The following is a 17785-nucleotide window of genomic DNA, read 5'->3' on the forward strand; positions in this document are numbered from 1 at the left end:
CTATGATATGTTTGTTATTTAAACACATTTGTACCACTTATCTTTGCTGGTCATTTTTTAATCTCTTCTTTCTCTGATGAGTTTATCACAATAGCAAAAATGTTTTTCCAAAGTCAACTGAAAACATAATTTATATATTAATTAACTCAACAAATAATACAAATTGCCTGCTCTGCACCATGCAACCTTATGGGCTCTGGAGGCAAAGCAATAGGAAAAAAAGGGGGGATGGAAATATGCCCTACCTTCATTTGGTTATATCCTAAAGAAATGATGGGACTGGCAGAGGCAATGGAGATAAAATATATATTATGTCATTTAGTGATAAGTGCTTCAGAGAAAATAAAGCAGAGCAAAGGAATATGGACTAACCAAGTGGTCATAAAAGCCTCACTGGGCAGGTTACATTTCAGCAGCAACTAAAGAAAACGAAGAGCAAGCCTTGAGGAAATCTACTTCAGACAAAAGGAATAGCAAACATGTGCAAAAATTTTTTTATGTGAAATAAGCATTCTCTTGAAAAACATCAGTATAATTTGGGCTGGTTTATTAGAAATTAAATAATGGAAACTTAGCTTTTAACCTTACTATGAAATTGGCATAATTGACTTTTTTGAACAATATTCTGCCTCATAGGCTTAAACAATTTTAGAAAGCTGTAAATTCAGTCTTAAAATATGGACACACACTAAAAGCCTAGTCTTTTTTGTTTTCTAAAAAGAAATATAGATATAAAATTGCTTTCCAAATTCTATACATATACTTCTATATACAGAATTTGAAAAAGAATTTATATTTTTATGTAAATGCATGGTGATAATTGTGTCATTCAAAATAAAATTGAAATGATCTGTGATTTCTTGTAAGAACCCTTGAAATGAAGTTTATGGCCAGATCTCAGAATCTGGGAAAATGTTTCTGTGTCTGTCGTCACATTCAATGACAGCTGCATGAGATATAATGTATTATTTATTCAAGGTAAGACATCCACATATTGAGAGCATTTTAAAATATAAAAATTACTAATTACTTTTTTGTATTATTCATAGAATCTTATGCCTTTTAAAACATCTTCCTATAGTGTATCAATGTATATACAAGAGTTTTCAAATTGATAAATGCAAAATCTATTGGGTTATTAAAATGACAACTTTTTGCCCCATTCTATTCTCTATCACCATATCTATTTTTTCAAAATAATTTAGCAATATGCTTACGTTCACCTGGGTGCTTCAGTCTATCAACGTGTTAGCAGTGACAATAATCAGATAAGTCTAATGTTTTATTTCAGATTTTAGAATCTCATATACAAACTCCAAGTTTTTTTTTTAATTTAATTCTTTTATATTGGAGTATAGTTGGCTTACAATAGTTGCAGGTGTGTAGCAAAGTGATTCAACTCTACATATAAATATATCCATTCTTTTTCAGATTCTTGTCCCATATAGGCTATTACAGAATCTTGTCATCTCAATTCTATAATTACTTTAGCCCAGAATCCCTTTAACTGTGAATGTTAATATTTATATTTAATTTTTGCTTCATGTGATTAAATTCTGCATGCCAGTTTTGAGAGAAATCACAGGGGAGCAATAATAGGTTGAAGAAAAGAAACCTCCCAAACCTATTGGCTTTTTTTAAAAAAAGATTGAGTCACAAGAGCCCGTAACACAATATTTGAATACTGTACTACATGCCCCCAAATCTCAGATAACCAATCCCATGGACTGCAATAGCCCATTAAAATAACTTCCTTTATTAAGTGAAGTCATCTTGCTGTGGGAATTATTAACACACTTAGAGTTGTTTTTCTCAAAAACAAGATGATAAAAACATTTAAGTTATTTGTCTATAATTGAAAGCAAAGTACGTATCACAAGAGGGAAATGTAGTGACCTAGGAGTTTGCAACACCAGTTACTTTTGTTTAACAAGCTATCTCCCTCCATGTGCCTTTTTTCCTCTTGTTTAAAGTGACTAAGGCAGTAAGCTGCTGCTAAGTCGCTTCAGTCGTGTCTGACTCTGTGCGACCCCATAGACGGCGGCCCACCAGGCTCCCCCATCCCTGGGATTCTCCAGTCAAGAACACTGGAGTGGGTTTCCATTTCCTTCTCCAATGCATGAAAGTGAAAAGTGAAAGTGAAGTCGCTCAGTCGTTTCCAACCCTCAGCGACCCCATGGACTGCAGCCCACCAGGCTCCTCCATCCATGGGATTTTCCAGGCAAGAGTACTGGAGTGGGGAGCCATTGCAAACACTAGCCCAAATGACCAGAGCAGGAATAAGAAATATAAATCAGGCAATGGGCCTAAGATAATTAGAATCTTTTCTTTAATCCTTTGCTTTTTCCTTTTTATGGAAATATCTATGATGAGTTTTCAATCTCCATAACTTATAATAAGCTATCCCTCAAAATCCAATATTTTAATTGTCTTTGCTCATTACTTAACCATACATTAGAATCAGAAAGTTCATTTGGGCATACAGTGGGTAAAACTGCTTAGATATGCAAGTAGTTTGCTTTTGGATTTTGTGGAAAGAGGTCTCAGAGCAGTGAAAGGACTGAAGTCTGCAGAGAAGAGCAGGTGACAGCAAGAAAGGGAAACTTGGTGAGCCAATAAAGAAGCCCAGGTTTCTCTGAATTCTCTGCTGATAGACCAGCTTCCTTCTTGATACCTTTCTCTTTAATATTTCACAGATATTTCAGTTCTTCTGTTTCCAAACCTATTCCCCCTTCACTTGGCCCCATCCCCAGCTAATGGCATTTCTTTTGCCTCAGCATTTTCAGCCAGAAACTTAGTTCCTTCTTTTTCCTTAGTTTTTTTCTACATACTACTTTGTATTCTTCCAAAATATTCCCAGTTTGTTATATTATATTCATTTTAACTCCCCTGTCTAAACCATCATTTTTCTCCTCAAAAGTTTCAAGATCTTCTGATGATCTCAACTTTTGCCATTGACTTTTTCCAGCTTAATCTTTAAAAATAAAATAAAACCCTAAGTCATGCCAACCTTTAAGATAAAGCAGGCAGTTACCTTAACCAGAAAAATGGTTTTATTCAGGAATAGCAGAAGACTTTCATGCATTGGAGAAGGAAATGGCAACCCACTCCAGTGTTCTTTCCTGGAGAATCCCAGGGATGGGAGAGCCTGGTGGGCTGCTGTCTATGGGGTCACACAGAGTTGGACACGACTGAAGTGACTTAGCAGCAGCAACAGCAGCAGCAGCAGACATATTGCAATTGCAAGCTACGGCAAAAAACTCATGTCCATTGAGTTGGTGATGCTATGCAAACATCTCATCCTCTGTTGTCCCCTTCTCCTCCTGCCTTCAATCTTTCCCAGCATCAGAATCTTTTCAAATGAGTCAGTTCTTCATATCAGGTGGTCAAAGTACTCGAGCTTCAACTTCAGCCTCAGTCCTTCCAATGAATATTCAAGACTGATTTCCTTTAGGATGGACTGGTTGGAACTCCTTGCAGTCCAAGGGACTCTCAAGAGTCTTCTCCAACACCACAGGTCAAAAACATCAATTCTTTGGCACTCAGCTTTCTTTATAGTCCCACTCTCACATCCATATATGACTACTGGAAAAACCATAGGTTTGACTAGATGGATCTTTGTTGGTAAAGTAACATCTCTGCTTTTTAATATACTGTCTATTTTTGTCATAGCTTTTCTTCCAAGGAGCAAGTGTCTTTTAATTTCATGGCTGTAGTCACCATCTGCAGTGATTTTGGAGTCCAAAAAAATTAAGTTTCTCACTTTTTCCATTGTTTCCCCATCTATTTGCCATGAAGTGATGGGACTGGATGCCATGGGTATTTGCTTACTGACTTATAAAATCTTTTTACAAATTAAAGATATTACCCCTGTGGATAATACTGCTTGTCACCTAATTTTTCTTTTGACTTTATTTGTGATAGAATTTAAAAAAAAAAAAGAAAAAAGAAACTAAAACTTTTGTGGAAATTAATGTAGTCATATTTGCCAACTTTTTTTTAGCTTTTTGACTTTTGAATTTTTTTATCAAACTCAATATTATAGGTTGTGCCCAATCACTAAAGTCCCAAGTAGACCCAACAATGATTAGAAAGTGGAAGAATGTGTCTCTGGTAGTACAAGGAACTGGCCAAATCAAATGGCCACTCACAAATTCTAATTTCCCTCTTTCTCCTACTGTTCTCCCTCACCTCCATTGTTCCTTGTGTCACTTACCCCTCCTCTACCTCAATATTTGATTATTGAGGATCAGAGCAGCTGAATGACAGTTTTTCAAGGGTACTATTGGCAACTCTCCATTTTCACCTGCAAGTCAGAGTTAAAAGGGAAAAAAATACTACCAACAATATCATGAATGCATTAATGTTTGTTACATATTTTAAATGTTTTGGCATTATATAAAATTTGTTTAAAAATAAAAGTCATGTTAAAGGAACATTACCATGTTTGATATTGTACAAATGAATTTGACCTGAAGTCTAAAGTTCCAAGAATCCTTAGCTAATAATAAGTATCATGGTTCTAAAAGACTATCTATATCTAAGACTCAGCTGGCTCTGATTTATCATGCAGAGCTAACATCTAAACACATAGTCCCTAAGTTATGTATTAAAATTTAATACTGAACCCAATGTGATGACAATTGCAGGCTTTCTATTTTCTGTTAAGTGACTCTTTTTTCTTTGTAGAATACATTTAGTTTTTTTGTTATAAGGCCTTTTTCATAAGGCAAAAGGAGAAGTACATAAGAAACCTTTGGCCAGCAAATGAAATAATAATTTGTTGTTCAGTCGCTAAGTTTCATCTGACTCCTTGTGACCACATGGACTGCAGCATGCCAAGCTCCCCTGTCCTTCACTATCTCCCAGAGTTAGCTCAAACTCGTGTCCATTGAGCTGGTGATGCCATCCAACCATCTCATCCTCTGTCGTCCTCTTCTCCTCAATCTTGCCCAGCAGCAGGGTCTTTTTCAAGTGAACTGGTGCTTCACATCAGGTGGCCAAAGTATTGGAGCTTCAGCTTCAGCATCAGTCCTTCCAATGAATATTCAGGACTGATTTCCTTTAGGATGGACTGGTTGGATCTCCTTGCTGTCCAAGGACTCTCAAGAGTCTTCTCCAGCACAGATTTTAAAACCATTATTACCAGGTGGTGCTAGTGGTAAAGAACCTGATTGCCAATGCAGGAGATAATAAGAGATCTGGGTTCAATCACTGGGTCAGGAAGATTCCCTGGAGAAGGGCAAGACAACCCACTCCAGTATTCTTGCCTGAAGAATCCCATGGACAGAGGCCTGACAAGCCACAGTCCAGAGTGTCACAAAGAGTTGGACATGACTGAAGCAACTTAGCATGCATGCAAAATATTATTACAAGTACAAGAATTTTACATTCTCTCTTCTGTTTTCCAAGAAATATGAAAGAATAGATCTCAGACCTGATCCTCAATTTCAAAAAAATTTTGTCATTTTTGTGCATTTGTATGTTTTAGGTACATAAGAAATTGACTTTTTCTATGAATTTAAATATTCTATATCTGATGTACTTGCAGACAATTTCAAAGATATTTGCAATTTTTTATGACTAATGTAGAACTCATTATAAATAAATTTTTCTACTTAAAAGTAAGTAGGCTAGGGAAATAGATATGTATGCTGCTGATAGCACCAAATATCTAGAAAAAGTTTTGTAATGAATAGAAATGTATATCAAATTACCTAGAAAAAACAGAAAAATTTTATTGGGACATAGCAGCAGATAGGAAAAACTATAAATAACCAAAAATTTTCAATACATGAGGAAAAGATAAGCTAAAAAACACGCAACAAATGGAAATCTATGTTTTAAAACAATATTTTTCCACTATGTCAATTTATAGAAAAAAATATTATGAATAAGTTGATAGAGCCTAACAGAAACATAATTTACTTGTATGTTTTGATTGCAAGGCATAAAAATTACACAAGTTCAATTGAAGAGAATCACAATTTTGGTAACATGAATAGCTTTTTTTGTAGATTAGAATCTCTAAATTATTTATAAAATATTTTGAAAAGTTACTAAATATTTTCAAGAGAATTTGTACTGTAGAACTATAAACTATGAAAAACTGGTTAAAATTAAATAGCAAAGCAGGAACTGGTTTTATGTAATTTCTTTGCAGTTGGGAAAAATCTCTAATTCTGTAATTCAATAACCCCTGTCATTAGCAAAAATAATTGACTTGATGCTGTGATCCAGGAGGGGCTCTTCATTTCCATTGCATATTTATGTTCCTCCACGGTGTTCCCTAGTTTTTCCAGAAGCTCAAATGACGGTTTCTCAATTTTTTCATGGCTGATTTAACATCCTCATTTCTCAGAGAGTAGATGATGGGATTCAACAGGGGTGTACAAACAGTGTAGAACACAGAAAGGAACTTATCCAGAGAAAGTCTGCTAAAAGGCCATATATAAAAATAAATGCAAGGCCCAAAGAAAAGAATCACCACCGTGATATGGGCAGTTAATGTAGAAAGTGCCTTGGATGGGCCACTGGAGGAACGGTGACGGACAGTGATCAAAATGACAGTGTAGGAAATAATTAAAGCCAGAAAACAGCTCAGTGATATCAGGCCACTGTTAGTTAGGGTCATAATTTCCATCTCATAAGTATCCATGCAAGCCAACTCGATCACCAGGGGAAGGTCACAAAAGAAGCTGTCTACCTCATTGGGGCCACAGAACGGCAGACCCACTGTAAAAGCCAAGTGGCTCACAGAATGAAGAATACCCACAGCCCAGGAAATAAGCACAAAAATTATACAGAGTCTTCGATTCATAATTGTGCCATAGTGTAGAGGCTTACAAATGGCTATAAATCTGTCGTATGCCATAGCTACAAGCAACATCATCTCACTCCCAACAAAACTGTGAAGAAGGAATATTTGGGCCATGCAACCCTCAAAGGAGATAGTTTTGTGCTCCACAAAAAAGTCCACAAGCATCTTGGGGGTGGCAAAGTTAGATTGGCAGATATCAATGAAAGAAAGGTTACTGAGCAGGAAGTACATAGGAGAGTTCAAATGGGAGTCAGAGGAAACAATAGCAATTATCATGACGTTGCCCAGAACTGAGGTCACATACACTAGTGAGAAGATGGCAAAAAAGAAAAGCTGAAGTTCCCAAGAATTAGAGAGTCCCAGAAGCACAAACTCAGATACCATTGATTCATTTGTGTGAGCCATGTATCCAATCCACTGTTATCTAAGTAAAAGAAAATCAGGAAAACGGCACAATGATTGACACTGTATCTAGTATATATACAAAAGAAACATGATAAGTTTTCAATTAAAAGTTAATTTAATGAGACTATGTAAATAGTCAATGAACTAGTATTTAACATCTATGACCGCTGTGGAAAGTAGAAGTGAGAATGAACCTGGAGCCGATTGTACAGAGAGAAGTAAGCCAGAAAGAAAAACACCAATACAGTATACTAACCCATATATATGGAATTTAGAAAGATGGTAACGATAACCCTGTATACCAGACAGCAAAAGAGACACAGATGTATAGAACAGTCTTTTGGACTCTGTGGGAGGGGAGAGGGTGGGATGATTTGGGAGAATGGCATTGAAACATATAAGAAATGAATCACCAGTCTAGGTTCGATACAAGATGCAGGATGCTTGGGGCTGGTGCACTGGGATGACCCAGAGGGATGATACGGGGAGGGAGGTAGGAGGGGGGTTCAGGATTGGGAACACGTGTACACCTGTGGCAGATTCATGTTGATGTATGGCAAAATCAATACAGTATTGTAAAGTAAAATTTTTTAAAAAGAGAAATAAAGATAATTAGATATGGATTCTATCATAGAGAGATAAGATATTCATATTAAAAATATAAAATCAGAAACAAGCAAACAGTAACTGATAAAACAATACCATAGATATTAGCAAAATGAAATAAACTATGCCAAAGTGGTAAGGTAACATATCATGGGATATGTATCATTTTAGCTAAAACTATTTAAAAGCTTGTAATTTGCTAGCCAAATCTAAAAGGAAATGGCTATTTTAAGCATGGGGAATAGCAGGACTAAAGCTACAAATGTGAAACCATGAAAGGCATCCTCAGAAAGCCACGAGTTCAGTGGCTTGGCTGGAAGAGGGTGTGCTAAGGAACAGTCAAAATGAAGTTGGGAATGGTAGGTTAGGAGCAAAACATGGATGCAATTAGCCTTGAATGTAATGCCAGTGGATTACATTAATGTTCTCGAAACTGAGAATCATAAAGTGTTTGACAGTGCTTTAGGAAGCGTGGAAAGAAGAGGCAATGGTAATACTCTGAAAGTTTCTGTGAAAATCAAGAACATTCCTTTCATCCTTTGAACAATAGTTAATCAGAGTTCACCTTCTGTTACATAAAGACCAACGGTGAATGAGTCACCTATGTATCTTCAATCTCTTCCAACTCTGCCTTTTGTCTCTTCCCAAACATGCCTGACACACCTGGATTTATCAAAATCTGTCTGTTCTTTTGGAAATATTTTATATGACTATATGTGGTGCATTTTGAACACAAGATAGATTTTCAAAAGAGAAAATTTAAATAATGTGTTAATTGCCTCTAAATTGTTTTTTGACATTTTGCTTTAATACGTTGGGCACCACGTGGCCACTTGATGCCAGAAGAAAACCCTGCACAACCTCTCGTAGATCAGGAGACATTTTTGGATTTAGCCCTGTGTACCCAGCACAACACAATATGTACTAATTTGTCACTCTACTGATTGAAGTTCTACACCCTGTATTCTTCAGTGAAAGATATAACTAATACAACAGATATTTAAAAGCTTAAATGCAAGACTGAACAGTAACCATAAATTAAACAATTAAAAATATTTAACCTGTTAGAAGCTTTAATTTATGTGATTATAACCTGATTTTTGAGGCACTAAATTCTACCCTTTCAAGGAGTTTACTCAGTGCATTTGAGTTACAATCTCTAGTTTTAAGGGGAATCAGAAACTTAAGTTACTCAAGAATAGAAACAAATTAAAAAGGCATGAACTGACCTCATTTCAAACTTCCATTATGTGATTCTCATCTCCGTGTGGAAGATTTGGGCCAGTGTTGGCTTTTCTGATCATGTATTTACATGAGCAATACAGAGAAGGAGACAAACAAACATGGGAAAGGAAAGAAATTCCATTTCTAAAACTAAAAATGATCCTACAAAGTTACAGTTACTAATTTTAAACATATAAAATTTGTGGCCATGAGGGACTTCATATAACTTTCAGTCTCCTAGATAAAGCCTGACAAATATCATGATAATTTAGTGGAATAACATTAAAGAGAGAGGGAGGGAGAAAGGGAGAGAGAGAGAAATGAAGATAAGAAAATAATTAAGAGGAAGAGGAGAAAAGGAGGGCAGAAGAGGAGAAGGAGGAAAGTAAAAGGAAGAGGAGGAAGGGAAAGCATAATGGTTAATAACCTGCAGTTAGTGGTATTTATTCAATTTTTAAAGATTGTCTCATCTTTTAAAAAAGTTTTTCTAAAAATATCCAAATTTTCTACAAAGTATCTAGTAGATGATAAGATTTGTCATTTCATTTTTCAAAATGCAGGAAACTACTACAAAATCTTCTCTATCCTAGTTTCCTATGATTAATTAATCCAAGTAGAATAGATTAAAGTCAATGTTATATCTCATTTTCTTCTTAATATTTAAGGTAGAACACATTAGTAAAAAAGGAACAACTAACTTTTGTAACTTTCCAGTTGAGTGACTGACAGCAAAGCAAAAGCAGTAAAGGATACCCTTACTGGCCATTATATAGTTATCCCTTCTTCATTCTAGGAAAATCGTGATAGTAAATAATTGTTTTAACAAATGGCTGATTATCTTCTGAATAGAAAGCATTAAAAATGGCATATAAGGGACAGATAATGGTTATATCATACTTCCTTTTGTTTATCAAGTATTAATCCTATTATTATCAACTTGGCTGCCCGTCATATTAAAAATATTTGCAATATACTCTTGACTTGATGCATTTAAACTTGTCCCTGAACTGCTATGCAAAAGCATACCCCTCAGTTCTTGTCCTGAAGTAGTGAAGACTCTACTCCTCTTGGCCTGGACTATACAATTATAATATCTAAGGTAATGCAATATAAAGCTTTCCATCCTCAATCCAGGAAACTGATTTCTTTGGGGAAGTGAGAAATCACCCTTTGGAGATCTGATGTCATGCAACAGTGGGAGTAATTATGTTTTACAAAATAATTTTTCCAGGAATGGAAAAGAAAGGAAAAAAGTTTATTACCAACTAGTAGGTGTGTATGAAAGCAAAACATTATTTATCACTGATTCCTAGTCAGCGAAGTAATTTTTCAGTTCCTAACTTTCTGTCAGTAAAACAATCATCAGTCCCGTTCAGTTCAGTCGCTCAGTCATGTCTGACTCTTTGTGACCATGTACTACAGCAAACCTGGCCTCCCTGTCCATCACAGACTCCTGGAGCCTGTTCAAACTCAGGTCCGTCAAATTAGTGATGCCATCCAACCATCTCATCCTCTGTCGTCCCCTTTTCTTCCTGCCTTCAGTCTTTCCCAGCATCAGGGATCAAGATCTTTTTCTAGTGAGTCAGTTCTTCACATCAGGTAGCCAAAATATTGGAGTTTCAGCTTCAGCGTCGGTCCTTCCAGTGAATATTCAGGACTGACTTCCCTTAGCATTGACTGGTTTGATCTCTTTGCTTGTAAGAAACTCTAAAGAGTCTTTTCCAACATCACAGTTCAAAAGCATCAATTCTTTAGCACTCAGCTTTCTTTATGGTGCAACTATCACATCTGTACATGACTATTGGGAAAACCATAGCTTTGGCTATATGGACCTTTGTCGGCAAAGTAAAGTCTCTCCTTTTTAATATGTTGTCTAGGTTGGTCATAGCTTTTTTCCCAAGGAGCAAGCATCTTTTAATTTTATGGCAGCAGTCACCATCTGCACTGATTTTGAAGCCCAAGAAAACAATCATACTGTCTTACAAATGATCACCCAGCCTCAGGGTGGTTTCCTCCAATCACAAGGAGCCCACTATTTCACAGGACAGCTTAGTCTATCGTTAGAGTGCTTAACTGGTTCTACCATCTGTAGTTTAGTAAAAAAAAAACCTACTCCCACTTAAACATAATGTCTCTTCAAATATTTTAAGGCACCCTATCTTCTACATGAAAAACCTATTTCTCCCCCAAAATATTTCAACTGTCTGTGAAATGAAAATATCTCCTGCCATATTAATAAAGAAGAAATGTTGAGTCATCAGTGATTTCTGGCCTCCAAATGTGGATGAGGGCCCCCAAAACAGAGCAGAATGCCTGTGATCCAGAAAATGTCACCACCCTACCCCCCATGGCAATTGCTGAAGAGCTGGGGAGATGCAAGAAATAGCCATCTGCCACACCTGTCACTCCATATGGTGAACAAGGAATTAAGGATATAAACAATCTAGAAACAGGATTTGGCCCTAGAGAGCTGAGATGCATATGAAAGGAATGAATTCAGTGAGCCTGAGCCTTGCATCTTCCCATGGTTATATCTGGTTTTCCTTACTACTTAACAATAGTCTCTCATGTTCAGACTGCTTACCCACTTTGTCGCAAACTTGTATATAGCCTGATTCCTTCTCCTGCCTCTTTGGAGAAGTTATCTCAGAGCTACTGAGATGTTGTCTCCCAGGCTTGGAGTCCTAAACATTCCCACCAAATAAAATAATTCACTGCTTTCAGTTTGTGACTATATTTTTTAGTAGACAAGTCTTTTCAACTATATTTCATATAATACATTGTCTAGATTTCCAAAGGTTGTGATGTAGATGTAAGTTTTAAATGGCCAACGTTAAAGAAAGAGATTGAAATAGATTTCTCCTATCACTTTGCATGTGTATTTGTGTGTGTAATCACACTCGAGTAAAATGTGCACATACCTAAGGAAACAAGAACAATGGCACGTATTGCAGCGTGGATTGAAAGAGATCGATACTCGAAACAACCCAAGTATCCATAAATTTGAGAGTAAAGAAATACAATATTTTAGTGTGGTGGAATATATTCAATGATTAAATTATTACATTATTTTTATAGATGAATATGTATAAGATTAAAAACCTGACAAGGGAAAATATAAGATTGGTAAAATTATCATGTGCACATTTCTACAAACCAAGCATATATGTGGCCACACATTGACTAATAATAAAATGCATAACATAAAAATTGTGAGTTAAATTTTTTTCAGAGACCTAACTGAAGACTATAGCCCAAGAGTGCTTTGCTTAGTTGCTCAGTAGTGTCCAGCTCTTTGCATCTCCATGGACTGTAGCCCACCAGGCTCCTCTGTCCGTGGGGATTCTCCAGGGAAGAATACTGGAGTAGGTTGCATGCACTCCTCCCCGGGATCTTCCCAACCCAGGAGTCGAACCACAAGCTCCGGCATTGCAGGCGGATTCTTTACCATCGGAGCCACCAGAAGAGCCTGGAGAACAGCCCAGGAGACAGTCTCTCAAAGAGCTCTGAGGAACTGTTTGAAGAGGTGAGGGAGGAGCCAGAATGCAAATATTTTTGCTGAGAAAAACATGTAGTCAAACAAAATAGCAGATTACTGCTAATTACAAAGGAACAGACATATCAAATTAATACAAGAATCTGAGGTCATTGAAAATGAAATGAGCATCTTAACTATCTAGAGGTAGGTATCCAAAGCATAGAGTGCTACCAGTTTTTCTCCATTCTGAATTTTTCTCAAGTGCACCCTCAGTAGGTGACTGCAGTGGTTAAGGGTTTAATCCTTTTAGAGCTGATACAAAAGGCAACATTTTTTTTCTTTATACTAACTTCTTATAATAGTAACTTTGTGCTTTGAATGGTCAGAATTTGTTTCTTTTGCTTGCAGGAAAAGAAAAAATCATTATCATTAAAATAGCTGTAGGGAAGCACAATTTGCTACCCCAAAATATTTCTTTGGCATGAGAATTATTTTGAGATGAAGAGAAGTAAGATGCAAAGACTCAGGAAGAAACTGATTTTCCCTTTAACTGCCTAAAGAATGTAGACAGGATCTGTTTTAGGAAGGGAGCTATTACCTTGATGGGCTTCCCTGCTGCTGCTGCTGCTGCTGCTAAGTCACCTCAGTCATGTCTGACTCTGTGCGACCCCATAGACGGCAGCCCACCAGGCTCCTCCGTCCCTGGGATTCTGCAGGCAGGAGCACTGGAGTGGGTTGCCATTTCCTTCTCCAATATATGAAAGTGAAAATTGAAAGTGAAGTCGCTCAGTCGTGTCTGACTCAGTGACCCCATGGAGTGCAGCCTACCAGGTTCCTCCATCCATGGGATTTTTCAGGCAAGAGTACTGGAGTTGGGTGCCATTGCCTTCTCCATGATGGGCTTCCCAGCTGGTGGTAAATAACCTACCTGCCAATGCAGGAGACAAGTTTCCATTCCTGGGTTGGGAAGGTCCCCTGAAGAAGGGCACAACAACCCACTCCAGTATTCTTTCCTGGAAAATCTCATGGACAGAGGAGCTTGGTGGGCTAAAGTCCATAGGGTTGCAAAGTCAGACACGACTGAAATGACTTAGCACAACGCACTATCTCCTTGATAACTATAATATGAACTAGGTGTATAGCAGGGAGGAACACAGCAAAGTCTGTTAAGATTCTTCTCAGTGTCCCATTGTCTCTGCACAGCTCAGCAAATATTCATTTACCAAACATTTGTTTTTGTATTTCCATGTAAATTGCCTTCCTCTAATCATACCTGTATCCCCAACATCCTCTTTTCTCTTTAGCTGCAGGCAGTATTTAGGTGAAGGTTTTAGCCATTTTGATGAGTTATACATTTTTCCAGGTCTCTCACATGTATGTATGTTACTAAATTTTGATTTTCTCCTGTTAAACTGTTAACTGATGTAGTTTCCTTGTCAATAAATGGACAAAGGAGGGACTTCCAGGCATTTTAAAAAACTTTAAAAATGTTTCACATCAAAAATACATTTTTTTTTAAAAAAAAAGGAACTGCACTAAGGAAAAAATATGTGTGTGCCAAGTCATTCCAGTAGCGTCCAACTCTTTGAAACCCTATGGACTATAGCCCACCAAGCTCCTCTGTCCATGGGATTCTCCAGGCAAGAATACTGGAGTGGGTTGCCATGCCCTCCTTCAGGAAGGAAAAATATACTTTTTATTAAAGGGATACTTGTAATTTTCTTCTAACCTTTCTTACTACCTTTTTTGATGAAAGGAAACACCAGACATAATTGTGACCATTGCTCTTTTTCTTGGCACACATTGTCTGGAAATTCTTCTAACTTATCTGAAATTGTATCTACTGCTAAGAGAGTTGTCAACTTCATCAACTTCATCAACATTTAAAGGTAGGACCTTGAATATGCAGCTTGTAAAGAGATTACATGAAGAATTAAGAACAAAATGTGTTTTTCTCTACTACAAGAAAAATTGCTGGCTTTCCAGACATTCTTTGAAAAAACTTAGTTGAGATATAGATAGCACTTTATATCTCCTTGAGAGAGACCTTGTAAAGATACTTTGTTCATTTGCATACAATTTAAGTGAGGTCATGTGGAAAAATTCAAAATTTGGAGTCCTCTGACACAAATATTTCTTCTGTGATATTAACTCTGGGAATTCAGACTCCGTTTCTTAATATTAGGCATTTTATTTCAAGAACTCCATTAAGATACAAATTTAAGATTAATTCAATATTAGATATGGCATATAGATTTCAATGTCAAAAATTACCTACCAAATCAGCTTATCCAAACTAAAAACCAACTGCCTTCACATTACAATGTATAACTGAACAATAAAGTGCAACAATAAATAAAAAAGGCAAACAATAAAGTGCAAAATTAGAGTTTTCATTCTTAGCATAAAAGAGACTAATAGTTACATAATCTATTTGCCTTTTATGAACTGAGAGATTTGGGAAAGTAAACTTAGAAGGTCTAATCAACAGTAATAATTTCCCTAACTGTCCCCAGAGTCCAGGGTAGAGATCTGTTTGTGGGGTCCTGATTGCTAACCAGGACGTATGTTTAACATTGATCATTATAACAAAGAACTTTGTATTTGGCCCACATACAAAGAGTGCTGCACAGCTCCTTATAGAACAGACTGAAAAGTCAGTGTTGAATTGGTCAGCTTTAAAGATTCTCCTCTCTTCTACAACTCGTAATTTCAGAGGAAACTGGCATTTCCTTAACTGATCAGAGAAAGCCCACTAAATATTTAAAAAGTAAACTTCCAATTATATTTAGTTCCATATTTTTAAAGCACTGTTAATTATTGGAAAATAATATGGGATAGGCATTTCTCCTGATATTGGAGGAGAAATCTCATAACTGAAGACTCTTCACTTAATTTTATGCACTTATCTTAAATCAGTGAAGCTGCTATCCTCTGGTTGGGAAAATTCAGTTTCAAATTCTTGAATACTATTTCCCTATATTGATTCTTAGGCCTGTAAATTAGGAAACTCATCAGATTTTTAAAAAAGTCTAAAGTTATCACCACCAAAGAATCAGCTACTCATTCTTTTTTCCCATCTTGCTTGTATTTACCTATAACTAAAGCATTACTTTGCCGACTAATATCTGTCTAGTCAAGGCTATGGTTTTTCCAGTAGTCATGTATGGATTTGAGAAGTTGGACTGTGAAGAAAGCTGAGCGCTGAAGAATTGATGCTTTTGAACTGTGGTGTTGGAGAAGACTTTTGAGAGTCCCTTGGACTGCAAGGAGATCCAACCAGTCCATTCTGAAGGAGATCAGCCCTGGGATTTCTTTGGAAGGAATGATGCTAAAGCTGAAACTCCAGTACTTTGGCCACCTCATGTGAAGAGTTGACTCATTGGAAAAGACTTTGATGCTGGGAGGGATTGGGGGCAGGAGGAGAAGGGGACAACAGAGGATGAGATGGCTGGATGGCATCACTGACTCGATGGACATGAATCTGAGTGAACTCTAGGAGTTGGTGATGGACAGGGAAGCCTGGCGTGCTGCGATTCATGGGGTCACAAAGAGTCGGACACGACTGAGCAACTGAACTGAACTGAAAAGCATCTATGCTATCTATATACAGCCATCCCATAACTTATCTCCAGAACCAGTAGTCATGATATTCTTTTTCACATTCTTGGATATGTAACTTTTGCTAAGATGATATCTGGGAATAATTTTAATATCCACTAAATATTCTCTAAATCATCTTCTTCACTACTTTTACCACAGTTAAGATATACCACACAGCATGTTGAAAATATTTATAAACAGACTATTGATTTGTGGAATTTGAATGAATTTGGTCTTAATAAAGGGAATTCCTCACTATTACTGGCATTTCAGAAATTTTCTTGGGCCTCGAATAATGGGTCAGAATTTTCCTCAAGGCAGTCTTCATATCTCTGTTCCTTAATGTATAAATAATGGGGTTTAGAATGGGAGTGAAAATGGTATAAAATATGGCAAGAACTTTATCCACAGGGTAGCTGGTAAAGGGCCACACGTAGATGAATATGCAAGGTCCAAAGAATAATATTACTACAGTAATATGGGCAGCCAGAGTAGAAAATGCTTTGGCCATTGCGGCAGAAGACTTAAACCAGACAGTGATGAAAATAATGATATAAGAGCTGACCAAGAGTGAGAAAGTGCTTAAGGAAAGGATTCCACTATTAACTACAATTAGTACTTCAATGATGTAAGAGTCCAGGCAGGCAAGTTTGGTCACTCGAGGGAGGTCACAAAAAAAGCTGTCTACTACATTGGGCCCACAAAAAGGCAGATTCACAGTAAATGACAACTGGCTTAGTGTGTGCACCAAGCCCACAGCCCAGGAGATCATTAGCAGAACAGTGCACGTCCTTCGGCTCATGATGACGACATAGTGCAGGGGTTCGCATATGGCTACGTATCTGTCATAGGCCATGGAGACAAGTAGCATCATCTCCCCTCCAGTGAAAAGGTGAATGAAGAAAACCTGAGCTATGCAGCCACTGAAGGAGATGGTCTTGTGTTCACTCAGAAAATCAGCAATCATCTTAGGAGTAGCAAAGGAAGCCTGACAGATGTCCACAAAGGAAAGGTTTCCCAAGAGAAAGTACATGGGAGAGTGCAGGCTGTTGTCAGAAGTCACTGTGAGGATAATGAGAAGGTTTCCCAGCACAATGACCACATATAACACAGAGAAGAACACAAAAAAGAAGAGCTGGAGCTCCCAAGAACTAGAGAGTCCCAGTAATACAAACTCAGACACCACCGATGAATTGACCTTATCCATGGATCCAGGCTGCAGACTTGCTCTGAAACAATCCTGAAGAAGGGGAATCGGAGGAATCAGAATTACAAACTAAAACACTTTTATTGTAAAGGATTCTGAAATACCAGATATAATGCATATTTGCTGAATGAAAAATTTTGAAGAGACCATGATAATATATCTGAAGAGTCAGAAGGAGCTTATGAGAATGTCCAAATAATTTTACCAGTCTCATTAGAACCCCTTGAGTTTTGGGATAGTCTTAATAATTTTTCACACAGTAGTAAACAAGCTCATTCATGATCTAACTTATCATGATCACAATGTAAACAAAACTTTACTACTATTGCAGGAATAATAACAATTTAAACAGTTCCTACTAAGGAGATACTGTTGAATATATATTTTCCAGGTCTATAGTTGCAATCTAGACTGTCAATTACTTTTTTGTATAATTTCTTAA

General features: G+C 37.0%; 2 protein-coding genes across 2 annotated transcripts; both read right to left on the reverse strand.

Annotated features, from left to right (window-relative positions):
- Positions 1–6289: 6289 nt before the first annotated feature.
- Positions 6290–7225, reverse strand: LOC120853306 (olfactory receptor 4K1). The gene has a single exon (XM_040227037.1). It carries the CDS (start codon positions 7223–7225, stop codon positions 6290–6292), a length of 936 nt encoding a protein of 311 aa, XP_040082971.1.
- Positions 7226–16371: 9146 nt separating this feature from the next.
- Positions 16372–17343, reverse strand: LOC120853307 (olfactory receptor 4K5). The gene has a single exon (XM_040227039.1). The coding sequence runs from the start codon at positions 17341–17343 to the stop codon at positions 16372–16374; it is 972 nt and encodes a 323-aa protein (XP_040082973.1).
- Positions 17344–17785: the final 442 nt, after the last annotated feature.

Source organism: Oryx dammah, unplaced genomic scaffold (assembly GCF_014754425.2).
Source record: "Oryx dammah isolate SB20612 unplaced genomic scaffold, SCBI_Odam_1.1 HiC_scaffold_26, whole genome shotgun sequence".
Lineage (NCBI taxonomy): Eukaryota > Metazoa > Chordata > Mammalia > Artiodactyla > Bovidae > Oryx > Oryx dammah.